General features: G+C 37.9%; 1 protein-coding gene across 1 annotated transcript in view; it reads right to left on the bottom strand.

The window, feature by feature from the left end:
• Positions 1 to 20116, bottom strand: part of MYO10 (myosin X) — a 93044-nt gene that overhangs the window by 2774 nt on the left and 70154 nt on the right. Inside the window, exons 26-37 of the mRNA XM_027888433.1 lie at positions 19377 to 19620; positions 17027 to 17122; positions 13625 to 13718; positions 12822 to 12877; positions 10275 to 10417; positions 9615 to 9809; positions 8357 to 8514; positions 7345 to 7468; positions 5375 to 5672; positions 3581 to 3788; positions 2870 to 3006; positions 1842 to 1962 (exon numbers count right to left, since the gene is read on the bottom strand). Coding sequence (XP_027744234.1) covers positions 1842 to 1962; positions 2870 to 3006; positions 3581 to 3788; positions 5375 to 5672; positions 7345 to 7468; positions 8357 to 8514; positions 9615 to 9809; positions 10275 to 10417; positions 12822 to 12877; positions 13625 to 13718; positions 17027 to 17122; positions 19377 to 19620 — 1874 coding nt within the window. The remainder of the gene's footprint in view (positions 1 to 1841; positions 1963 to 2869; positions 3007 to 3580; positions 3789 to 5374; positions 5673 to 7344; positions 7469 to 8356; positions 8515 to 9614; positions 9810 to 10274; positions 10418 to 12821; positions 12878 to 13624; positions 13719 to 17026; positions 17123 to 19376; positions 19621 to 20116) is intronic.

Here is a 20116-nt window from a genome sequence, read left to right as displayed (position 1 = left end):
AGAGTAGGTTTATTGCCAGGCAAACTCAGGATCTGAAATAAATGATCCATTAAATAAATGAAATGTGGCAAATTTGTTAAACTGGGTAAAACTAGGTTTGCCAGAAGAACTGCAAGGCAACTGAGGAAACCTGCTGAATGGGAATTACTGTACAGCTTTTAGTGAACTCACATTTATAAGAGCAACTGAATTACTAAAAAGGAAAATAAAATGTAAAGAGGGGAAAAACAGGATCCAAACATTTGCTTGAAAAGAAGCCATTTATATTCAAGGGCATTAGGAAGCAACAGATACCTAGTTTTGCTTACTGCTATCAATAATCTCTCTGTGAAAACTGATGCTTCCAGCCAAACAAGCTGAGCTCTAGGACAGCTTTGTAGTTTTACTGAGGGAAAACAATAAATCTTCAATGGATCTCAAATCAAGTTAGTAAAATGTCTACACAGTACAGTGGTCTGTAGCATCAGGGATGAGATTCTGAACCAAGAAGACCTCTGCACACTCATTCAAACCTGTGGAAATGTGCAGCAGATAGGGGTTTTTTCATGTGACCCTAGTAGGGGAAACAAACACACAAATATGCTTGCTGTAGCCATTCACACACAAAACTATCTGAATCTGCCTCTTAAACCAATAATGTAATGTAACAGCTCAGATGCAGAGCTCTCATGGATTTTCTTCTTGCTGTTTGAACTTTATCCCAAACAGAAGCACTAGCTGGCTGACTGCTCTCTATGTAACAACAGACAGACAGAACAACGTGTCTAAGCCCAACCAAGGAAACCTACTGCCCAGATCCTTCAGCTGACAAAAAAGCAGTTCTGGACTGAGCTACAGTAGTAGGCTCTGCAAGGAGACTTTTGGTAGACTTGTGATGTAATAGGATGCCTTAAAATGTAAATGGAACAAGGAAGAAATACTCTATTACAATGAAGTTTCTGAACCTGTAGAAGGGGAAAAGCCTTCATGTATATGAAAACTGAAGTATGTCAGTTCTTGATCACATCAAGCTTGCTCACCAACAGAATGTCATTGTCTTGGCATTATGAATGCCAGAAATCAGAAAATCTTATATAGAAATCTTTATCTGTATCTAGTGCCCACTTGAAAGAAGCTGACTGCTGGAATAATTTTTAGTCATTTGCAATATAGCAGAAAAGTAGAAGGTCAGTCAACTGTACTAAATCTCATCAGTGAGTTTCTGAGAAACTAAAAGGCTTGATAGAATAGAAAGCCAACTGTTGATGCATTTAATTTTCATCATAAATCATTTAACTTATGTTTTGCAATATAGCTTCATTCTGAGCTCAGCACATTTATTAAGAGTATTTCTGCTCATCATAGCTATCTTACAGTTACTGCTGAGACTGGACTGATTTTCCTAAGGTCCTTATGAAATGATCAGTTTTTGAAAAGATAAAAATCTATTATCAATTAGTTTTGTATGGTTGCCAGCATGAGTCTCTTATTAATTAATTGCTTGCCAATTACACTTTTTTAAACTTCATTTATAACATTTTCTTCAAAAAATGGTTTAATAAGAGGAAGATTAAAAGCAAGTATTACCCTTTTTTTTTTTTTTTTTTAATGCAGCTTAGATCAGGCTATTTTACCACTACATGTAAAGCAATTGACAAGTAATGCAGAAGTAAGAAACGTAACATTAGGAAAATCATAGTCTATTCTGATCACTGAACTGCTTCCTTCCTTTGTTCTTGATGCTTGAGTAGTACTGCATTTAGCTGAACAGAAACATAATCAAAACTCCCTCTAAGCTGCCTAGATCTCTTGCTTTGTTCCTCCTCTTAAAAGTGCCTCAAAACTGAACCCTTGTCCTTTACCTGCTCAAACATAAAGGCAAATTCCACGCTATCTTTTGGGACATTTTCCGTGTCCAGGAAGCAGTAGAGCTTGAAGTAGAACTTCCAGTGCGTCTCCCCAGCTTCAGCAGTGGCAGCAAGCCTGCAGCATTGTGTAAAGACAGAGAGAGAGCAGACCTGTGAAACCATCCTCTTTTTTAAATTGACACCTGAGAAATCTAAGCAAGGAATCAGCTGAATCTTCCTTTATGTGTGTCTGTGTGTTTAAAGCCTACAGCAGAATCAAGGACTTACAAATGTTGACTCAGTTCTCATTCAATTCTCAGTCAACTATTTCTAACCCAAATTCTCTTAATAAAATTTGATTTGTGGCTCAGTCAGGTGTTAATAAAAGCAGCATCATTAAGTCCTGTTAAAAAATGTAATTGCCCAACACTCGAAACATTCCTTTCACCCCCCTAACCCCCCATTTTTATGTGGATAAAAGAGGCTGATTGCCATGCATCCAACATAAGGATGACAAACAGGTATTTAGGCTTGTATTACATTTTCTTACTACAGTGCTATGGGTGGTTTTAATTTTACTGGTAAGAAAAATGTAGTGAGCTTTACTCTGATGACTTCCACATGAAGTTAGGCAACAGATAGTTGGAAAGGTACTAACTGCCTGGAGTTCAGTTCTCCAAGACACAATGCTAGTAATGGTGGGAAAATTTGTAGTAATGGAAGAGAAAATGTGGAAATATTGATTGATGAGAAATATTACTTTACTGGTATCAGGACAGAGGAAGACCAACACAAGTGAATAGGTGGCTATTAATTCTCTTAAGAAAAAAGAAAAAAAGATGCTTTTCTTCAAGATATCATAGAATCAGATGGGTTGGAAAGGACCTCTGAGATCATCAAGTCCAACCCTTGAAAATGGCTCTATGTAATTAAGCTGCATCATCACAAACAAGCAAAAGGAGAAAATTCAGCATTATTGACATTGGAAATTTATTTAATTGCTACTTATTACAGTGGAGAGAGAGGAGGAGAGGCACACTCACTTTTCAAACTTTGCCAAGACATCAGCTACAATGGTTCTGCTTTCAATTGCTTTATCAGTAGTTCCGTTGTATTCAAACAAAGCAAACATATTTCTGCTATCCTCCATGGCCAAGCCACGAATTAACTTTTCAACCACCTAATGAAAAACAGCACATGACAAAAACCATAGCATGGAAAAGCAGCACCACAGAGTAAGACAAATAATTAGAAGAAAATTCAAAGCTAGGTTTTATATTAAGAAAAAAATGTTGCTAACTTGTTCTTATCAGCATATTCATTGTTGTCAAATTCCACTTTAATTTTTATTCTTTCAAAATATGCATGTGCTGTCTCCTGGCCAACTCCTGTATTTCACCAACTCAGCAAGAGCCTTACATTTTTAGGTAGCAAATCATATACACCAATATCTACTGAAGTTATTCCAATAATCCCTCTGCTAAACTGCTTAGTCTTTCCAGTAATTCTTCCTATAAGAAGGAACTATAGTTGGGTAATCCTCTGCAGCATAAAGACAGTTTTTACAGGAGGGATTTCTTCAGAACACAGTGTGTGGCTGGAGAGACAGCTCTGTAAGCCTTCCCTTCCCTTGAAAGGAAAAGCCAGCAGAGAAGGCCCCGGTGCTTCCACAGTTTAACGCTACTGCTGCCTGAACTGGCATGTAAAGGGACACACTGATTTTGTTCCAAAGACATTGTGTCACCACTTCTCACCTCTCCAGCTGTAGTGTGTGAGTTGATCGTAATCTTACAGGAGCCCCCACCATGGCAGTAAACTGTGGATGTCATTTCCTGCCGGCCGATCAGTGCTTCTATTTCATCCCGTGATGGCACAAACTCTCTGCTTTTGGTTTTCTTCAGAGATTCATAAGTAAAAAGTGCATATTTCTCCATTTCAGTTCCTGGAAACTGGTCACGAACCCTGTGAGACAAAGCTTATGACTTTAAGCTGCCAGTCAATGAAACAGGAAGTTCACTTATTTGAGAATTTTTTTTTTCCCCCCCTGCAAGTACTTCAGTATCCAGTACACTATTGAATTGACACGCTCCAAGGTTTATCTTCACTGTCAAGCAAAGTGTTCTAACTTGTGATTTACTGTGGGGTACTTTCATCATTTTGTTCTACAAACCTAATGGAAAGAAAAACCTGAATTCCCTTCATGGCATTAACTATAGGAATCTTACAAACAACTCAGATTTGACAGCAAGATAACTGTGCTAATCTTCTTGTAATCAACCCCCCTTTTTGTCAGTAACAGTTGCTGAATGAAGACTAAACTGCACTAAGGTACTACAGAAAAAAGCAATAAAACATGTTTGACTGCTCACTTTTGTTGTAGTGTCACTTGATTTCTATTCCTGATTTTCTGAAAGATTCTCTCTCGACCTTCCTGTTCAGCAGTTAGTATTATGAATATTCATTATCTAACGAACTCAACCCTTAATTATTGAAAATTTTTGAATTTGGGTAGCTTTCAGTACAGAATGTTTCTATAATACTTCCAGTGATAAAATATCAGCTCCTCAGAGCTACTCAGGTTTAATTTATGTAAAAAAGTACAGTGATTTGTGATCTGCAAGGCATAAAAAGATTACTGCAGAATTGCAGAAATGCTGTAAGATGATTATGCATCTACAGTACTCAAACCAACCTATAAATGTATCAACTGCTTTTTCTTATAACTAGGAGGTGAGTTAAGCTGAGAAAGTGATGCAATGTTGAATTTTTTTAATTTCAACAATTATGTAAAGACCATTTACCTCAATTTGGTTCAAAGATGTATTTTCATTACAATTATTTTACAAATATTACAGAACAATTATATTTAGCAAAGTCATGGACAAAGTTGATGCTCTAGCAAAGAGCATCAAACAAGACTTTTAAATTATTGAGAACAGTTTCTTGGTGGACTAACTTTCCTAATTACATACTCTGCATTCTTCTGTTGCATCACAGCAAGAACTCCCCATTCTGATTAATGCTGAACTATCAAGAGTGATTTATTATCTTTTTAATAGTCACTAATAACTTAAAATTAGATTTGCAATCATACGTTTTTACCTCAAATACATCTTTAAATATGATAATCTTCTTTTATGTGCATGATGCATACCTTATAAAATTAAGGTAAGCAGGATGAAGAATTTTTAACAGGTTGATTTGGACAGTTGAGAAAAGGACCTAGGGGTACGGGCTGCAAATCATTTAAACAAGTTTATACAGTTACAGAAAGTTTTCCTTTTGTCAACATTAATAAATTGTGCATTCAGTTTTGTGGGATTTTTTTTGATCCTTCAAATGAGAGTAATTCCATCTAGATAACTCATAGACACTTTTCCTACAACATTTTCTTTTGAGATTCACTGTTTGGCATAACCAATACACTAAGTAAATGCATCTTCAAGTCTCACTTCAAGATATCTAAACACTGTTATAAGTCATGGTGAAGAAAACAATGAGTGAAGAAACTTCATTGCTTGCTTTAGTACTTCAAAGCTTTTTCTCACCTTTTGAGATGAAACTTGAGATATTTGAGGATGCTGCGACTTGGCAGAAATGTGCAGCTCATGCAGGTGAGTATTTGCCAACTATACAGGTTCCCCATGCTCCCAGGGTTAGGCACTTTATTGGTTTGTTTGATGAGCTGACAGTAGAGCTCATCCCGGAGAGGTCGTAAATCATGTCCTGTTTGGAGGATACCTTGGATTATAGGGATGGGATCAGACATAGACTCCAGCTGCTGTAAAGAATTAAATATCTTGATGGCTTCATCCTGCAGAGTTGTGTAGCCTTTGTCTTTCAGCACTACAAAAGAAAAATAGGGAGAAAGGTTCTTAGACTGAGATATGAAAGAAAAAGCACACAGACTTAATTTGGGAATTGCTGAATGGTACTCTGTGACCCTTATGATGCAGGACATTAGAACAGGTATTTTTCATTTCAGATGTATGATGCAAACTCATTTTATGAGCTATTTTGCTATTGAGATTTGTTCTGAATTTAATGAAATCCCATTTTGCCATTTTCTGACAACATAACTAAAAAAGTGTATCTTGATTGATCAGTTTTTGTGATGGAGAGTCTTCCTTCTAGAGCAACACACAATGATGATGTGTCATATCACTTTTTTGATGTCACAAGACAGTGAAAACCTGATCAGATCGTAAATGAGGTAAAGCATAACTGTTTTATGGAAAGTGACAAAGATACATGGCATCATTTTTGCCTACAGCAGTAGCATTTTAATTAAACCCAAACAATGCTACTAAACAAAATCACTGCATTTTGCTTTTTGAATGCTGAGAAAGGTGGTGATTGTTTTTGTGCTACAGGTTATTCAGCGTGGGCTAACAACTATTACAATCTCCTTAAAAGAAATATGGAGTTCTTGGGTATGGCAGACAGAAGAGATTGCTCTGATACAGTGCAGATGTAAGTTATGAAAGTGAAATTTCTAATTTGACATTATACTATTACAGGAAATACCTAGAACTCAACTGCAAGTCAAGGCAATAGCTAAGCATCAGTCCATTTTTGGAGCTACATTTAGTAAGGGAAGACTTTGGCAAGACTTCTGCCTCAGACAGGGCTACCTGTTCCTATCCATGGGGAGTAGAGAACAAACATGTTTCTATTCCACATGGGACAACCTGCTCAAGTGCCAAGAACAGAACTGTGGCTTGCCACTGAACAGTAGGAGGGGCAGGAGAAGATAAAGGTTTGTCCTAGGATTTTCCTTGTCATTTGAGTAGAAGGGTATCACTTGAGTTACCAGAAAGTCCTACTTGAAAAACCTTAACTTTTAGTCATCTGTGACCTCCCACCCTCCTCCCAAGGATGAAACTTGTGGCCTGAGTTGTATCTTGTTTAATATGCAGTTGCAAACTAAGATAACCAAATCCATTTAAGGACACCAAGTTCACAACCATCAATAGATCTGAACCATTCATGCTAAAAAAGACTTGTAAGTTAGTGGTTGAATCAAGGATATTAGAAGACATGATTACACTCATTTCAGGAGTAAATAAAGCATTTCTTCTTTTATACATGTACATTAGATGTTGATCCCATAAATAGGGATTTCCATCACATCTGATGACACTTACACTTGTTAATTGAAACTTGTGGCTGCTGCAGCTCCACACATGGGATAGGAAGTAACAATGACTTGAGAAGGAGAATATGATTCAAGGAGACTGAATGAATAGGGTTTAGTTGCTTATTTCAGGGCAAGGCTTTTCAAACTCAGTCTTCTTAGCTGTGTTTCTGAAGGCAGTAGCAACCTTCCCTTCTGTAATATAACGCCAAGGCTCTATGCTAGGCAAACTGCTATTCTCAGAACAGGAACACTTGTCTATTTGTGTTATAAACATATGTTTTGCCTACCTTTACTTCACTGTAGCTCATTGACATAAAAATCCCATCCTCTAGTTTAGACTTTCATAAGGAAAAGTGCTTCTTTTGTTGAAAAACTTACAGTTTAGATTGATGTCCCCATATGGCAGTGGCAGTAATGGCGAGTGCAGCGGATGATGAGTGTAACGGAGAATAGGGTTCCTCTTATAAATCTGTTCAACCACATCAGCATTCAGGCAGTTTTCCTATTGGGTTATGAAAAAAGCAGAATTTGGGGTCCAGCATTAGGAATAATGGAATGCTTTGCGCCCTTAGGCTGGTTGTGAAAAAACCCGAGTCATTAGTGTTACCAACACTGTTTGGTGCTAAATCCGGTTGTGGGTACTGTGGATGCTGTGGCACGTTGTGGGCTATGAATGCTCAGTACCTGCTAACCTCAGGCCTTGGATAAACTTCCTTTATTAGTGCAGTAAAAAACAAACTACAGCAGAGCCGCAGGACACAAAAATGAAGGTTCATAACAATTTTTGAAGTGTGTTTTCATTTCACATTCATTTTTACTCCAGTATTTCATAACGGAAATTGTGACATTCAAGTTTTATTTAAAAATATTTCTCCAGCACAACAAATTGGCCTTTTTGAAACTAACTGGCCTTTAATAAGTGCAGGAGCTACCATAACAAAATAGCCTGGACACGGTGCTGCTGTAAACCTGATGCACCCGCTCTGACATCTAAATACTGCTCTTACTGTTCTGCTTAGGCAAAGTTTGACAGATGTGACCACTGTCTTCTACCAGTCCTGAACTTCCACATATTTCTTCTGCTCTGAAGAACAGCATTCTTGGGCTTGGAATTGAGGACTTAATACTTCTTTTCCATGAGAGAAGAGGTGGCACTCTCTAAGGGAAAAGGTCAATAGCAGTTCTCCCCTCTTGCACTTCATACTTTGCTCTTCCACTTCTTAGATAGAAATTCCTTTATCAGGTCAGTGAATACATTCAGGTTTCACAAAGTCAGTCTGTGGCACTGTGTGATTAAAACTTAATTTTCTGCTTTATTTTGGCTAACCCAAATTAAAAGAGATTTAAGCAGCCATTCTTTCTCACCCTTCCCCATCCTGCTTGTGCCTACCTTAATATCCTGGATTAGTTGCTGCGTTGGAGTATCAATTGGCGCCTTTGTGTCAATCACGTTCTGGATGGCACTTGACCAGCGGGTCGCCTCATTAAGCAATTTTGTATAGAGACGGTAACAGTGTTTGCGTCCGTACACAGTTACATTCCAGTAACCTAGCACAACAGGGAAATTATTAGTCATAAAAGCTGCGTCCATCAGACACTGAGTGCTGCATCCTGGGTCATGCCAGCAGTTTTCCAAGAAGCTAGTAAGTTGTATGAGTCATTAAGTATCATAATACAGACACTGTGGCAATTAAGGAGATTCTCTCCTTTAGAAGATCCTAGGAGTAACCTCAGAGTACAACTAGGCATCATGCAGCCTCGCATTTTATCCAGTAATCTTAGTAGAAGTGGCTGCAAGCACCATAGAAGTCATTATGGAATAGTCACTGTGGTTTGTGGCCCTACTTCCCCAGTCCTGTCTGTAACAGGAAAACCTGAAACAGTCTTGCTTTGTACATGAGAGCCTTTAATTGTCTGTGGCACACATACAAACAGGTATAAAGCACAAACTATCTCTTCGGTAAAGAAGTAATTGATTTTACACGAATGAAGTGGCAACTATGACAGGAAGAGCATTTCAGTTCAAATTCTCTCTCTGCATCATTATATAGGCTTTTTATGAAGCTGATTAAATTAAAGGAAATGTATTTCATCTTTCACTAGTGAAAGCACCTTTGAAGTGCCAGTGACCCCAATGAGATTATATAGGACTGTCAGCAGTCACTTCTCATTTGCAAACAGACATTTCCGAGTTGAAAACCAGTTTTGAAAAAGCACAGTGGAGCTGACTCAGGTGTAGTATGTAGGTTACCATAAACTGGACTCTTATTCTGGATCTCCCTATACCTGCTCTACCTATGTTAGCCTTCATAGTTCCTTAGCACATAAAATAATGTATGAGGAGAGTGTTACCCTCGTGTTTTTCCCCAAGTCTTTCCTGTGTAAGTATGAACACTAACTTAGCAGCAGTATTAGTCTAAAGTCATTGGAATGCAGGTGAGAACAAATTTTACTCCTGTATACACTACCTCTGTTTTTCACCCAGTAAGTCCCTGTAAAACACTTCAGTAACTTAGGAACTTTATTTGTTCATTGAACTGAACCCTTAATAATCCACTTAAAGTATATTTAATGCATTGTCTGTTGCATTACTAGCTAGAAGGAGAGCAGGCAACTGAAGGCATATTTGAACAAGAGCAAACAAATACCTGTCTCTTTGAAGATCTTTTCATCAGGTGGGACCACTGAGCAGAGGCTGTTCAGGACCAATGTACCCAATTTCAAAGCATTTTTCTCCGAACTCTTGTAGTAGTCCAAAGAATTGTGCGTCAAAACAAACCAACGCTTCTTCAGTTTTAAGGAAGACATCTTTGGGTTGTTCTTTACTTCCTTGTGTAGCCATCCTGTTCAAGACAATTTGAATCACTCTTTTTTTTCTTGAACAGAGTGAGTTGGACAAAACTAGGCTGTATACAGAAGTTAGTTGTATACTTCAAGCAACAATAAAAGCATATATAAATTGATAAGCTCTCATATTAAACAACTTTGAGTACAATTCTCAAACAATTAAATAATAAAGACATAATAAAATCAATACAAAATTTATTTCAATTTTCATTTAAATTTTGATATTTCACTAGAAAAATTCTTCTGTCAACTTAAAACCCACTTTTGTCATCTTTACAGTGTTTTCTTACATGGCACAACAGAAATATAATTTCAGCTGTATTGATTTGTGAGTAAACTCCACCACACAAAGATGTGGCTCCAACTCTGCCATGCTGGCATATTACCAGACTGTATTGTGGGGACAATTTCTTCAACGTGTAATGGATGTTATTTACTTTACTGCTCCACTCAGTTCTTACCCCTCACAATGAATTCTTGTCCCTCCACTCTAGTGTCCCCCTTTGACCTCTGGAGCAGGGTTATCCAGTGATGCATCTCTTCAGGAGTGTCAGCATTACAGTGAAGAACACGATTAGCAGTGATGATCACAAATGAGTTGGGTCTATGGAAATAAATGACAATTGAAAAAGCCTTTACAATCAACATATGTATGGTTTATCTCACTCTCCATAACCATAAAGACTGTCCATTGTTTGCATTTTCTATTCAGACAAATACTGTACACCTCTAAAGCATTATTTGTTTATCACCTAAAAAGAAATATTAAGCATTTGAAAAGACTCAGTTATGTTAGAATCACGCCAAAATGCTAGGGCTGTGAATGGTGGGAAAGTTTACATTAAATTGCAATTTGTCCTATCTCAAAATAAATCTGTGGTGAGAAAAACTTCCAATCTTTAATCAGCTTTGGATGTGAATCAGAACTCCATTTCAAGGTCAGATCTATTTAGAGTGTCTGCTTCAGTAGTTACATTAGCTAAAACAAACTAAAGTTTACAAAGGTCTATAGTGAAGCAGCATGTGAACACAGTCTTTTATTTTTAATGCAGTGCAACCCAATTCACAGAGAATACAATCTATTTTTAATGAGAGTCTGGCTTTTACCCAATCCTACAGCAGGATTCAGTGAAGCATGAAGAACTAGCCCAAGTGAAGTGTGCTGATGTCTCTCTGGATTAGAGAGGCAGGTTCCTCAGCCTACAAACACTTCTTTAACCCTTTACCATTAATGCTTTCATCCTGGAGCACAGAGTTTTTCAAAATAACTCTATCAGATGTAGTAAATGGGAATAATGTAGTCTGGGTCACCTCAAGCATGAAGCTCAAAGGACTGCTTTTTACAGTTGTTGGAAGAAGGTAACTGGATAGAAATTAGAACCCAAAATCTGTTTATGGGGATGGAGAGGTTCACCCAAATATGGTATCATTATCTAAAAGCAGTGTGCCATATAAAAGCTAGATGGATGACAGGATAAAGGACAAAGTAAATGTAACTATTAGGAGAAAAATTAGAAAACTGTGTGAAGGGAGGTTACAGTAAATCAAGTGTGTAAGTTATTTTAAAGGTTATCTAATGTTACTTACGGCTAATGCTCACTGGTGCCATAGAAGAGTGGAAAGGAATGATCAGAACCCAAGTTCTTGGCCACACTGACTGTGGTTCTGAAGTGCTACATGGGTCAGGAAGGGTGGTGGATGAGGAAAGAAATGGGCATGGGAACCCAAGAGAGTTTTGTTGGCCATTTTTAAAAATTGTGAAGAGGAGGCAGCTTTAGATTGGGCTACATGGAGCATGCTCTAGAGAAAGCTGGATAATGACATATACAGGACAGAAGCTGTAGCAAAAGAACTCAAGGAGAGACTTAAGGTATAAACTAAGGTAGATGAAGCTATCAAACAGGAGGTTATGATCAACAGTAGCCAACCTTCCAGACTCCCCTCTCCTCCTTCCCAGTCTAGGAAAAGATGGAAACCCAGTTCTTGGGATTCTTTCTGAATACAGATTCAAAGGTCTGTCTGCTCAGCTTCTCTCTTTTGAGCTATGAGGGGTTCATATGTGTCAAGATAAAAAGAAACTATATTAGTCAAATTTGTTTCCTAACCGAAAATCCTTCAATCACTTATTTAAAATCAGAGAACTAAAACAAAACAAAACAAAACAAAAAAGACAAAACAAATCCATGTAAAAAAATGCTTACAAGAAGAATGCTTAACTTATATTAGCAGGAGAAATGCTCGTTTAAAATTGTGTAAGCTCTGGACATTTGTGTTGCATTCTTTACAAAACCTGGGCTTGTAATCACTGTTACTTCTGGTATCAGTGTCTTGGCAGACCAAGGACAAAGCAGTAACTTAAAATCAGCTGTTTCACACGTGCAATGAAGAGAAACTGGAGTGAACTCCTGTAGTACAAATAACACCTCATAGCCAGTAACCTTATAACCAGAGTCATAGTCTGAAACCAGATTACTTTTTATCCCCTAGAACAGCGTTAGTAGTTCAAGAACTAAGAATATCCTGATGTTTTTGTTGGTTTTATGCTGCACTATCTTCTTTGTTACAAGACATTTTTATTCTTGGAAACAGTTTTATCCCTGAAGAATACAGCATTCATGCTGAGAAGCTGAACAGAAAAAAAAATTAAAATTAATTTTTCTGCCTACTATATGGTTAAGCAACTCAAAAATCAGATGCTCTTTTTTTCAGGAGCATTACTTGTATAAATGAGACAAATATTTAATCTTCTACTTTTGGATCACCTTAGGAGCTGAAGAGTTCACATATGAAGCAGTGTCAGGGAAGTTATTAAAGCCCCCACAAAGTTTACCATCATTCCTAGTGCATGGACATGTTTTAACATGTTTCAACAGTACTATGAAGAGGGAGGAAATAATGAACCACTTTAATGCATGTGGCCAGTACAATACAGAGACTAAATTATAAAGTGTCTGATTTTGGCTAGAGAAAGGAGAAAAAGAAAGTCACCAGGCATGGTTCTGACTTACCTATCTGGATTATCAGCAGCACAGACAGAATCAATTAGTCCTACATCGAGTGTACCCTATAAACAAACATCCAACCAGAAAATGAGGAAGACATTTACTATTACATTAGTCACAGTACTCTTCTGAGAGACATGTGAAAGGAGCAGCAGCTTTGATCAAGCAAATTGAACTGCAGGTTTGGGCATCAGTTTCTCTTAACCATTAAAACTGCAGAAGGGAAAACTAAGACACTCAGATGAACAGATCCAGTAAAAGATTATCTGTAGTTAAGCTGGAGCAGCTCAAAACCTGCTATTTTCTATGTTTCCAAACCTGCTTGAATTTTTCACTGAAAAATGCCATCCCAATATAAATGGCATCCTCTCAGAACAAACTTATGAAGACATTAAGCAAGTTTTTGCTTCCTTTGGCTTGAAATTAGGTTCCAAATGTATTCCATTTATCATCAGTGTATGTTATACAGAATGATAAATGCAGGACCAGAGAAACCTCAAATTTTCAACTCTTTGGTTTTTAATTTACTCATTAACTGTATCTTTTCAAAACTTCAAACTGGACCAGAGAAAACACCCCAAAACCAAAAGTCATTTTTCATCAAAGTGAATGATGGAAGAGGAATCAGAAGTCACACTCTCTTCCTGCACAGTTACAGGACCAAGGACATGGAGGCTCAAGCCTCATATGTCACAGCTACTGCCACACTTAAGGAAACCTAGGCTGTGACTCTCAGAAGGTGCGGACACCACAGTATCCCTCTTTTCTAAAAATAATTGCTTTGAAAAGTTCTTCAGATTCAGACTTACCACAGCATTCTGTGGATTTGCCTGCTCATCGTGCATCTCCCGGATCTCTTGCTCTGTGGATGCATGGACTTGACTCAGTACACTAAACCACTGGCTGGGGAGAGAAAGGCAGCAGTGTAAGAGTAGAATTTTGCTTCTGCACAAGCCTTCTGTCACCTTTGTTCTGCAGAGATCTAGCAGGTTCTGCAGGTTTTTGAAATTGCTTAAGATTCCTTTTGTCAACAGGCATAAAAGCAGCAAGGCTTTATGTGAATTCAAGTAATACTGAGTGCAAGCAAGCCCCTCCAGGTCTCCCATCCAAGCTCGTGTCATACCCTGTTCCTGAAGACAAGTTCCTTGTACAGTAAGTGGCATCTCTGAAAAACTAGTGTAAACACACTGAAACATCTGAGTGCCTAGAAAGTATTTGTAACACATTCCACACATTTCATCTGGAATAAAATACATTACTAGCTGCACACAAAGCCTTTAATGGGAAACTTAACATTCAGGTAATAAGTTCTGCTGCACCGATAGCGTGACTGGTAATAATTTCTTACAGCGATACTTTTTCAAAGACAACCCAAGTTCTCTGTAGAAGCTAAAAGGGAAAAGAGAATAAAAACCCCAAGCAAATACCTCCACGGTTTTTGTTCTCTATGGAGCATTGAAAAATCCAGTTGCTGGAAAGGCCAGTGAAGTTGGACCAGGGCAAATCTGTGCCATTCCAGTGGCGCTGTATATATCCTGAACAGGAAAACTGGCAGAGGTTTCCAGTACTTCAGCCCATAGCAATTGCAAATGGATTTAATTCCAACCACACCTTCTGCTTCTGGGAAATCTTTGTCCTCCTGGCAGTTGTATATGATAAAGCTCAACCGCTCTAAGCAATCCCACTGAAATCTGAGGGCAGAGCTTGGCCTGTTCAGCAGGTTCCTGAATGCCATTCTTTGAGATATGAATTTGCCATTCTAATGAAAACCACCTGGGGCCAAGTTTTCAAAGGGATCAGAAGCCCAGCCTTTAAAACAGACTCCTCACTTTACTGCAGAGGCTCCTCCACCACCATGGGGTTGAGGAAGCAAATGCAAAACTACTGAACTTGAATACGAAGCTATCTTTTCTGCAATTGCTTATAGTCACGGAATTGATACCGAGGACACTGAAGAGCTGATTCCTTAACTTCAGCATTCAAATGCCAACTGTTCCCCATAATGTAGATTTCTGGAAACTGAACTGCCAAAATAGCTTCAGAAAAACTTTGTAGGCTGTCAAACAGTATCATCACTGCCATATCCTAAATCCTTTCTATCAGCTTACACTTTTATTAGAAACAGTGCAAGGAATGAAGAAAAACAAAGATTTAGAGTGCCAGACCACGAAGCAGATGAGCACATATTTAGTTCTGATTCTTTTTTTAAGACCCAGAGATATCCACAGAGAGGTTGTGCTTAACACTTACTTTGCTGGAATGTAAGACAATATCACCGAAAACCCGTAGAAAGAAGGGAAGCTAGAGAGAGGGAACCATCAGCTGAAGAAACTAAAGAAACTGAAGAAAACTAAACTTCATCTACCAAAAAATTCCCATAAATTAAATTCAGTTTTCTTTTTTGGGCTCAGGAATTGCAAATGTATTTAAATGTGAACCTTCTGTTTAAATTAAAAAAAAATACTTCATATGCACATTCAGTAATAATTTATTAATGGATTTTAAAGAAAAAGTCTGCGTTTTCCTGATTTCATGTAATCTTTGTGTAAATGAAAAAGAAAAATCATGGCACTTTGCAAAAGACAAAGGCCTAGTTTTGCTTTCTTCTCTCATGGGACCTCCTCTGTCTTTCAACTGAGTCCCAGAAGACAAGAATAGGGAAAAAGACAGGCTAGGGTTTTAAAGGAATAAACCCTCAGCAACGGCATTACTTCTTTCCTCAAATACACTTCCATGATCAAAATAGTAATTCCTCTTTTGGGGGTCTGCCATGTTTCTCTTGGTTGTTGCCTTCATTTGAACAAAAAGCAACCTCAGATCATGATTCAGCCCATGTACAAAAGATTTTTTCAATAGCAGATCCAGACCCAACACAGTCCAATGATTCATACTTCACTTTTAACAATGCCAAACATTAACACTGGCTTAAGGCTGTCTGCAAATCCTACACATCTCCCTCATTAAGTCTTCTGGGATGACTGAGAAAAAAGAAACATGAAATACACTTGTGAAAGCCAATTTAATCTGGATGGTATGTTACGTGGTATGTACACTATTGATAGTGTATAGTGTCTCCTCCTCCATGTCTGAGAAGGAATTGAAAGAGATGCATGGCAACAGACAAGTCTGTGTGCTGGTAATTTCTTACTGGGGTCCCTAGGGCAACTACACAGGTCTGATAGAAGAGACTTTAGCTAAGCCTTCATTTTAAGCCTTACATCACACAAGAATCTTAACAGTAACTGCTAGAAAGGTCCTAAGTTATTTCAAGAGTAATTTTAAAGATGCCTTAAAAAATGAAGAAAGATTCTGCATTGTAAGCATTGCTACATCTATCCTCAGGGTCCTGTGATAGATGAAGGTGTTCTAACTTTAAAAAGAACAGAATACAAAGCCACTTTTGAGCCTTCAGAGCAAAGCAGCTCAGGTGTTGTTGACAAAGGCATCCTGTATTCTGCCCTTGGGGCAGCAAGGCAGTGGGTAATAAGCTTTGATTACTAAGTTAACTTTATTTAAATGCTTGATTTTTATGGGCAAGCATATTATTATCTCCCATGAACTGTAGCATGGGGATTTTTTTTTTTTAAATATGCTTTACAACTGATCTGACAAGTCAGGCTTGCTCCTCACCCAGCAGCCTCCCCCTATGGATCCTTTAGCAACAAAAGCAAGACCCTTTATAAATCAGCAGAAAGGGAAACACTCTTTACACAGTCTTCTTATTAACAAACATGGTTTTGCCCCCAAAACCCAGTGACTGCATTACAACTTCTATCTGAAAAAATTATAGGCTTTGCTTGGGCAAACAGATCTCAACTATAAAGAATAAGGTGCTTTATTTCAGGCAGATTAGAGGATCCTAAATATTGATTTGATCTATGCAGCTAAACACAGCAAGGTAATGCACGGGAGAAGCATCAGGGGCTAACACCTGCCTCTCTACAGACACACAGTATTTCAGAAAGTTGCTGGGAATAGATGAGTAACAGCCAAATTCTAGGCAAATTTTCACTGGCAATCTGACTCCTCCCAGTAATGGTCTGCCACAAGATCTCAGCAGGCCCTTGAAAAAATGGGTTAAATGCAATGTGTTTAACACTGTTGAAATATTTTGTGACACCGGCCAAACAAATTAATGACAAGCACAAGTCAGAATGGCATAGAGATTAAAAAGGGGAAAAAAAAAAAGATAGGCCTAATGATTTTCATACCTTGCATCCTCAGGAGATTCAGCAATTAAGTGGTAGGTCCTATCACCCATTATTAGATCAATACCATTTTCTTTGCCTGTATTATCAACAATCTCTCTGCAAAAAGGAAAACACCAAGATTGAGCATTACAGATTATGAACATTCTGAAAATTCTGTTCTGCTGAGAGGCTCATGAACTGCTGATGCTTAAAACAGCAGCAGTCAGCCTTCATCAGGCTCATCTGCAAGACTCACAAAGTGATTTTTTAGACAGTACTAATTCACCAAACTACAGTTGTGTTTTCTGCCTCTACAGTACAAATATTCAAACTATTAGGAACATCGCTATACCAAGCTGACTATTCTGTTACCATTTTAACAAGAACTAATGAAAAAGTAAAGCATTATCAAACCTCAACAGAGGCAGGGATGACTGAGTTGAGAAATGGATATATTTCTGAACTGACTGCATAACCAAGTGATTTTTGGAGTGCTAAAAAGAAAGCTCTTGAAGATTAAAAACAAAAAGCAAACAAAACCTGGATTAGTGATTCTGTGTGGTTGTGAGTCAGCATAAAGACAATTCCAAACATGACTTCCAGAAAAAGCTGAGCACTCATCTGCTAAAAAATGACATCTTTTTGATTTTTAGTTTGGATATCTAAGTATCAATATATTGAACAATTTTGAACCCCAAAGCACAAGATTTTTTAAACTATTACATTAGATTACCCTGAAGGTTAAAAAAGCAACTTAAATTTCCTTTTTGCTGTATTTGTCTGAAGCTTATTATTTCCTTAACTAGTTAATATTTTCTTATCAGCTGTACTATTTTCATAAATCTCTATCCTATAAGAAATATATGCAAGCTCTGCTTATTGGGCTCCTGAGAACAATTTATCTGCTATCAAAACAAAAAGCTGTAATTCTCTACTGTTTTCTTTAATTTGGTTTCCTTCCCTCCCAGTAACAATGTTCAATAGAACACCTCCCTGTTCTGTGTTTTAAGTGAATCAGCCTAAGATTTTTTAAATCAAACAGGGTCCATAATATGGAGTAGTGAAATATGTAAGTCTCATGATAGGTTAGAAATGCACGCAGTAAATATTAAAATTTCCTAGAAAAGCTATTGTTTATATCTTATGAAATACAGTTCTTGAAATATAAGTACTCTTTCTTTTAGCTATTTTATACACAAATACTCATAGATTGAACCTACAGTTCAAGTTAGGTTCAACAACCTTTACCTGACAATTTTAAAGGTACGTTCAGCAAAGAACTTCTATAGGACACAGTCAATGAAGCAATGTGGCAACAACAAAAAAAAAGAAGGATTGAAGGTATTAGAAAAATATGCTAAATAAATGGTATTGCACATGAGGCAGAGTCAAATTCAGTTTCAACCAAAAAAAATGCAGTAGGAACTTCAGTTTCTATTCAGAGATTTACTTGACAGTGAACAGCTCATTGGTTTTACAAGGGCAAGTCAGGATGCCCACTGAAACTGTTTACTGTCCTGCTTGAAATCGGGCTCAGGCCAGGACTTCCAAAGTAAAGATTAATCTAAGATTTCAATTGAGTTTATGTTCTCTGTTGAAGTAACAAAATAAACTGGATAGTTGCAGATTACAAGGCACAAAGTGGAATTGAGCATTACAAACCATTTCTCTTTTTCTCTACTTTGGACGAAAGCTTAGGTGCACTTTATACAGAATGAGACTACCAACATTAGCACACTTCAATTTTTAAATTAGCTAGATAATTTAGAAGGAAAAATACCATCCCTTAGAAAACTTTTTTTTTATGCATGCTTCAGGAAGCATAGAATTTTAAGGCATAAGGAACTTTAGTTAGCAAGACATAAGTTATTAGATTTAGTAATTCTGGGTTTTTAATATATGCATTTAAAGACTTTTCCACATTACCACAATTATTTTAAACATGAAAAAAATCTAAATACATGCAGAAGATTTAGCTTTGACCCAGGCAAACTTCAATATATTCAGGGCCTATTAATTCCACCCTCCCCATTCCAGGTTTGCCTGCAGCTACAGACTTGGCAACATGCCCCAGATTGTCTTGGGAATCATTACAGACTAAGTAGGGCCTCTAGTCTGCGAGAAAGCATAGATGGGTTCATTATACCAGCAGTTTTCTGAAGTATTTGGCACTGGCTTAGCTCTGGAGCACTCTGTAGACTTAAAAGAGAGCCAGCTAAGGACAACACTTGCTTTCAATAACTTCATCATACACAGTCTCATGCTTGCATTCACACAATTTGTAGGCAGGGCATTCGATGTCTTCTCAGATTAAGCTCCAAGAAGTACTTAGGAGGAACCATGGCTAACATACAAAACCGTATAAACCTACTTGGCAGTTCGGACATCCACGGCACCCTTCAGCTTTTCTTCACTGTCGTTTTCAAAGTACATCAACCTGGACTGTCTGAGAACAAACCATCGTTTCTTCCAGTTCCTTCTGGAAAGTGTAGATGATCCACCCCCCTTTTTGTGAAGCCAACCCTGCTTAAGTGCTTCCTGCTTGGAACGAAACCACAGGAAGGTCTCATCTTTCAGGACACACCAGCGCCGCTTCCATGTGTTTATTAAGCCGCCTGGCAAGAGAGACAAATGTGGGTTTATACACAGTTAAAACAAACAATTGTATTGTAAAACAGAAGCTGTGATCACATCAAAACTGGACGATTCTGACCAACAACTGCAGTTAAACTGAGTCTCTGCTGTAAGCCACAACCCTCATTTTTGTATATCCTTACGACCTCCAATATTGTTGTCAATCTAAAACCCTTTAAATTATAAATTATAATAAGTCTCTATATTACAAAAATATATGTAACATATATATAATTACATATACACAATATATAAATAATGAGTGTCCCTGGTGGTGCAGTGGCAGATGGAGCTCGCTAGCCCTGTAAGGCAATCCATCTACGTCCTGAGGACCTCGCTGCCACCGTCCAAGCGTGCTTGGCCCCGGCAGATGAACCTCAGGATTAAAGGGTGGGCTCAGTTCCGCGCACACTGTGTCTCACCTAAAAAATCCAATGCGCAGGCTGGAAGGTGTAAAGACCTTCCCCGGTTCTTCGT

This window comes from Empidonax traillii, unplaced genomic scaffold (genome assembly GCF_003031625.1).
Source record: "Empidonax traillii isolate 1590-97213 ecotype Southwest subspecies unplaced genomic scaffold, ASM303162v1 scaffold238:size1398292, whole genome shotgun sequence".
In the NCBI taxonomy this organism is placed as follows: Eukaryota; Metazoa; Chordata; class Aves; order Passeriformes; family Tyrannidae; genus Empidonax; species Empidonax traillii.
The sequence above is the reverse complement of the archived record's forward strand: the minus strand, read 5'-3'. Positions and strand labels throughout refer to the sequence as shown.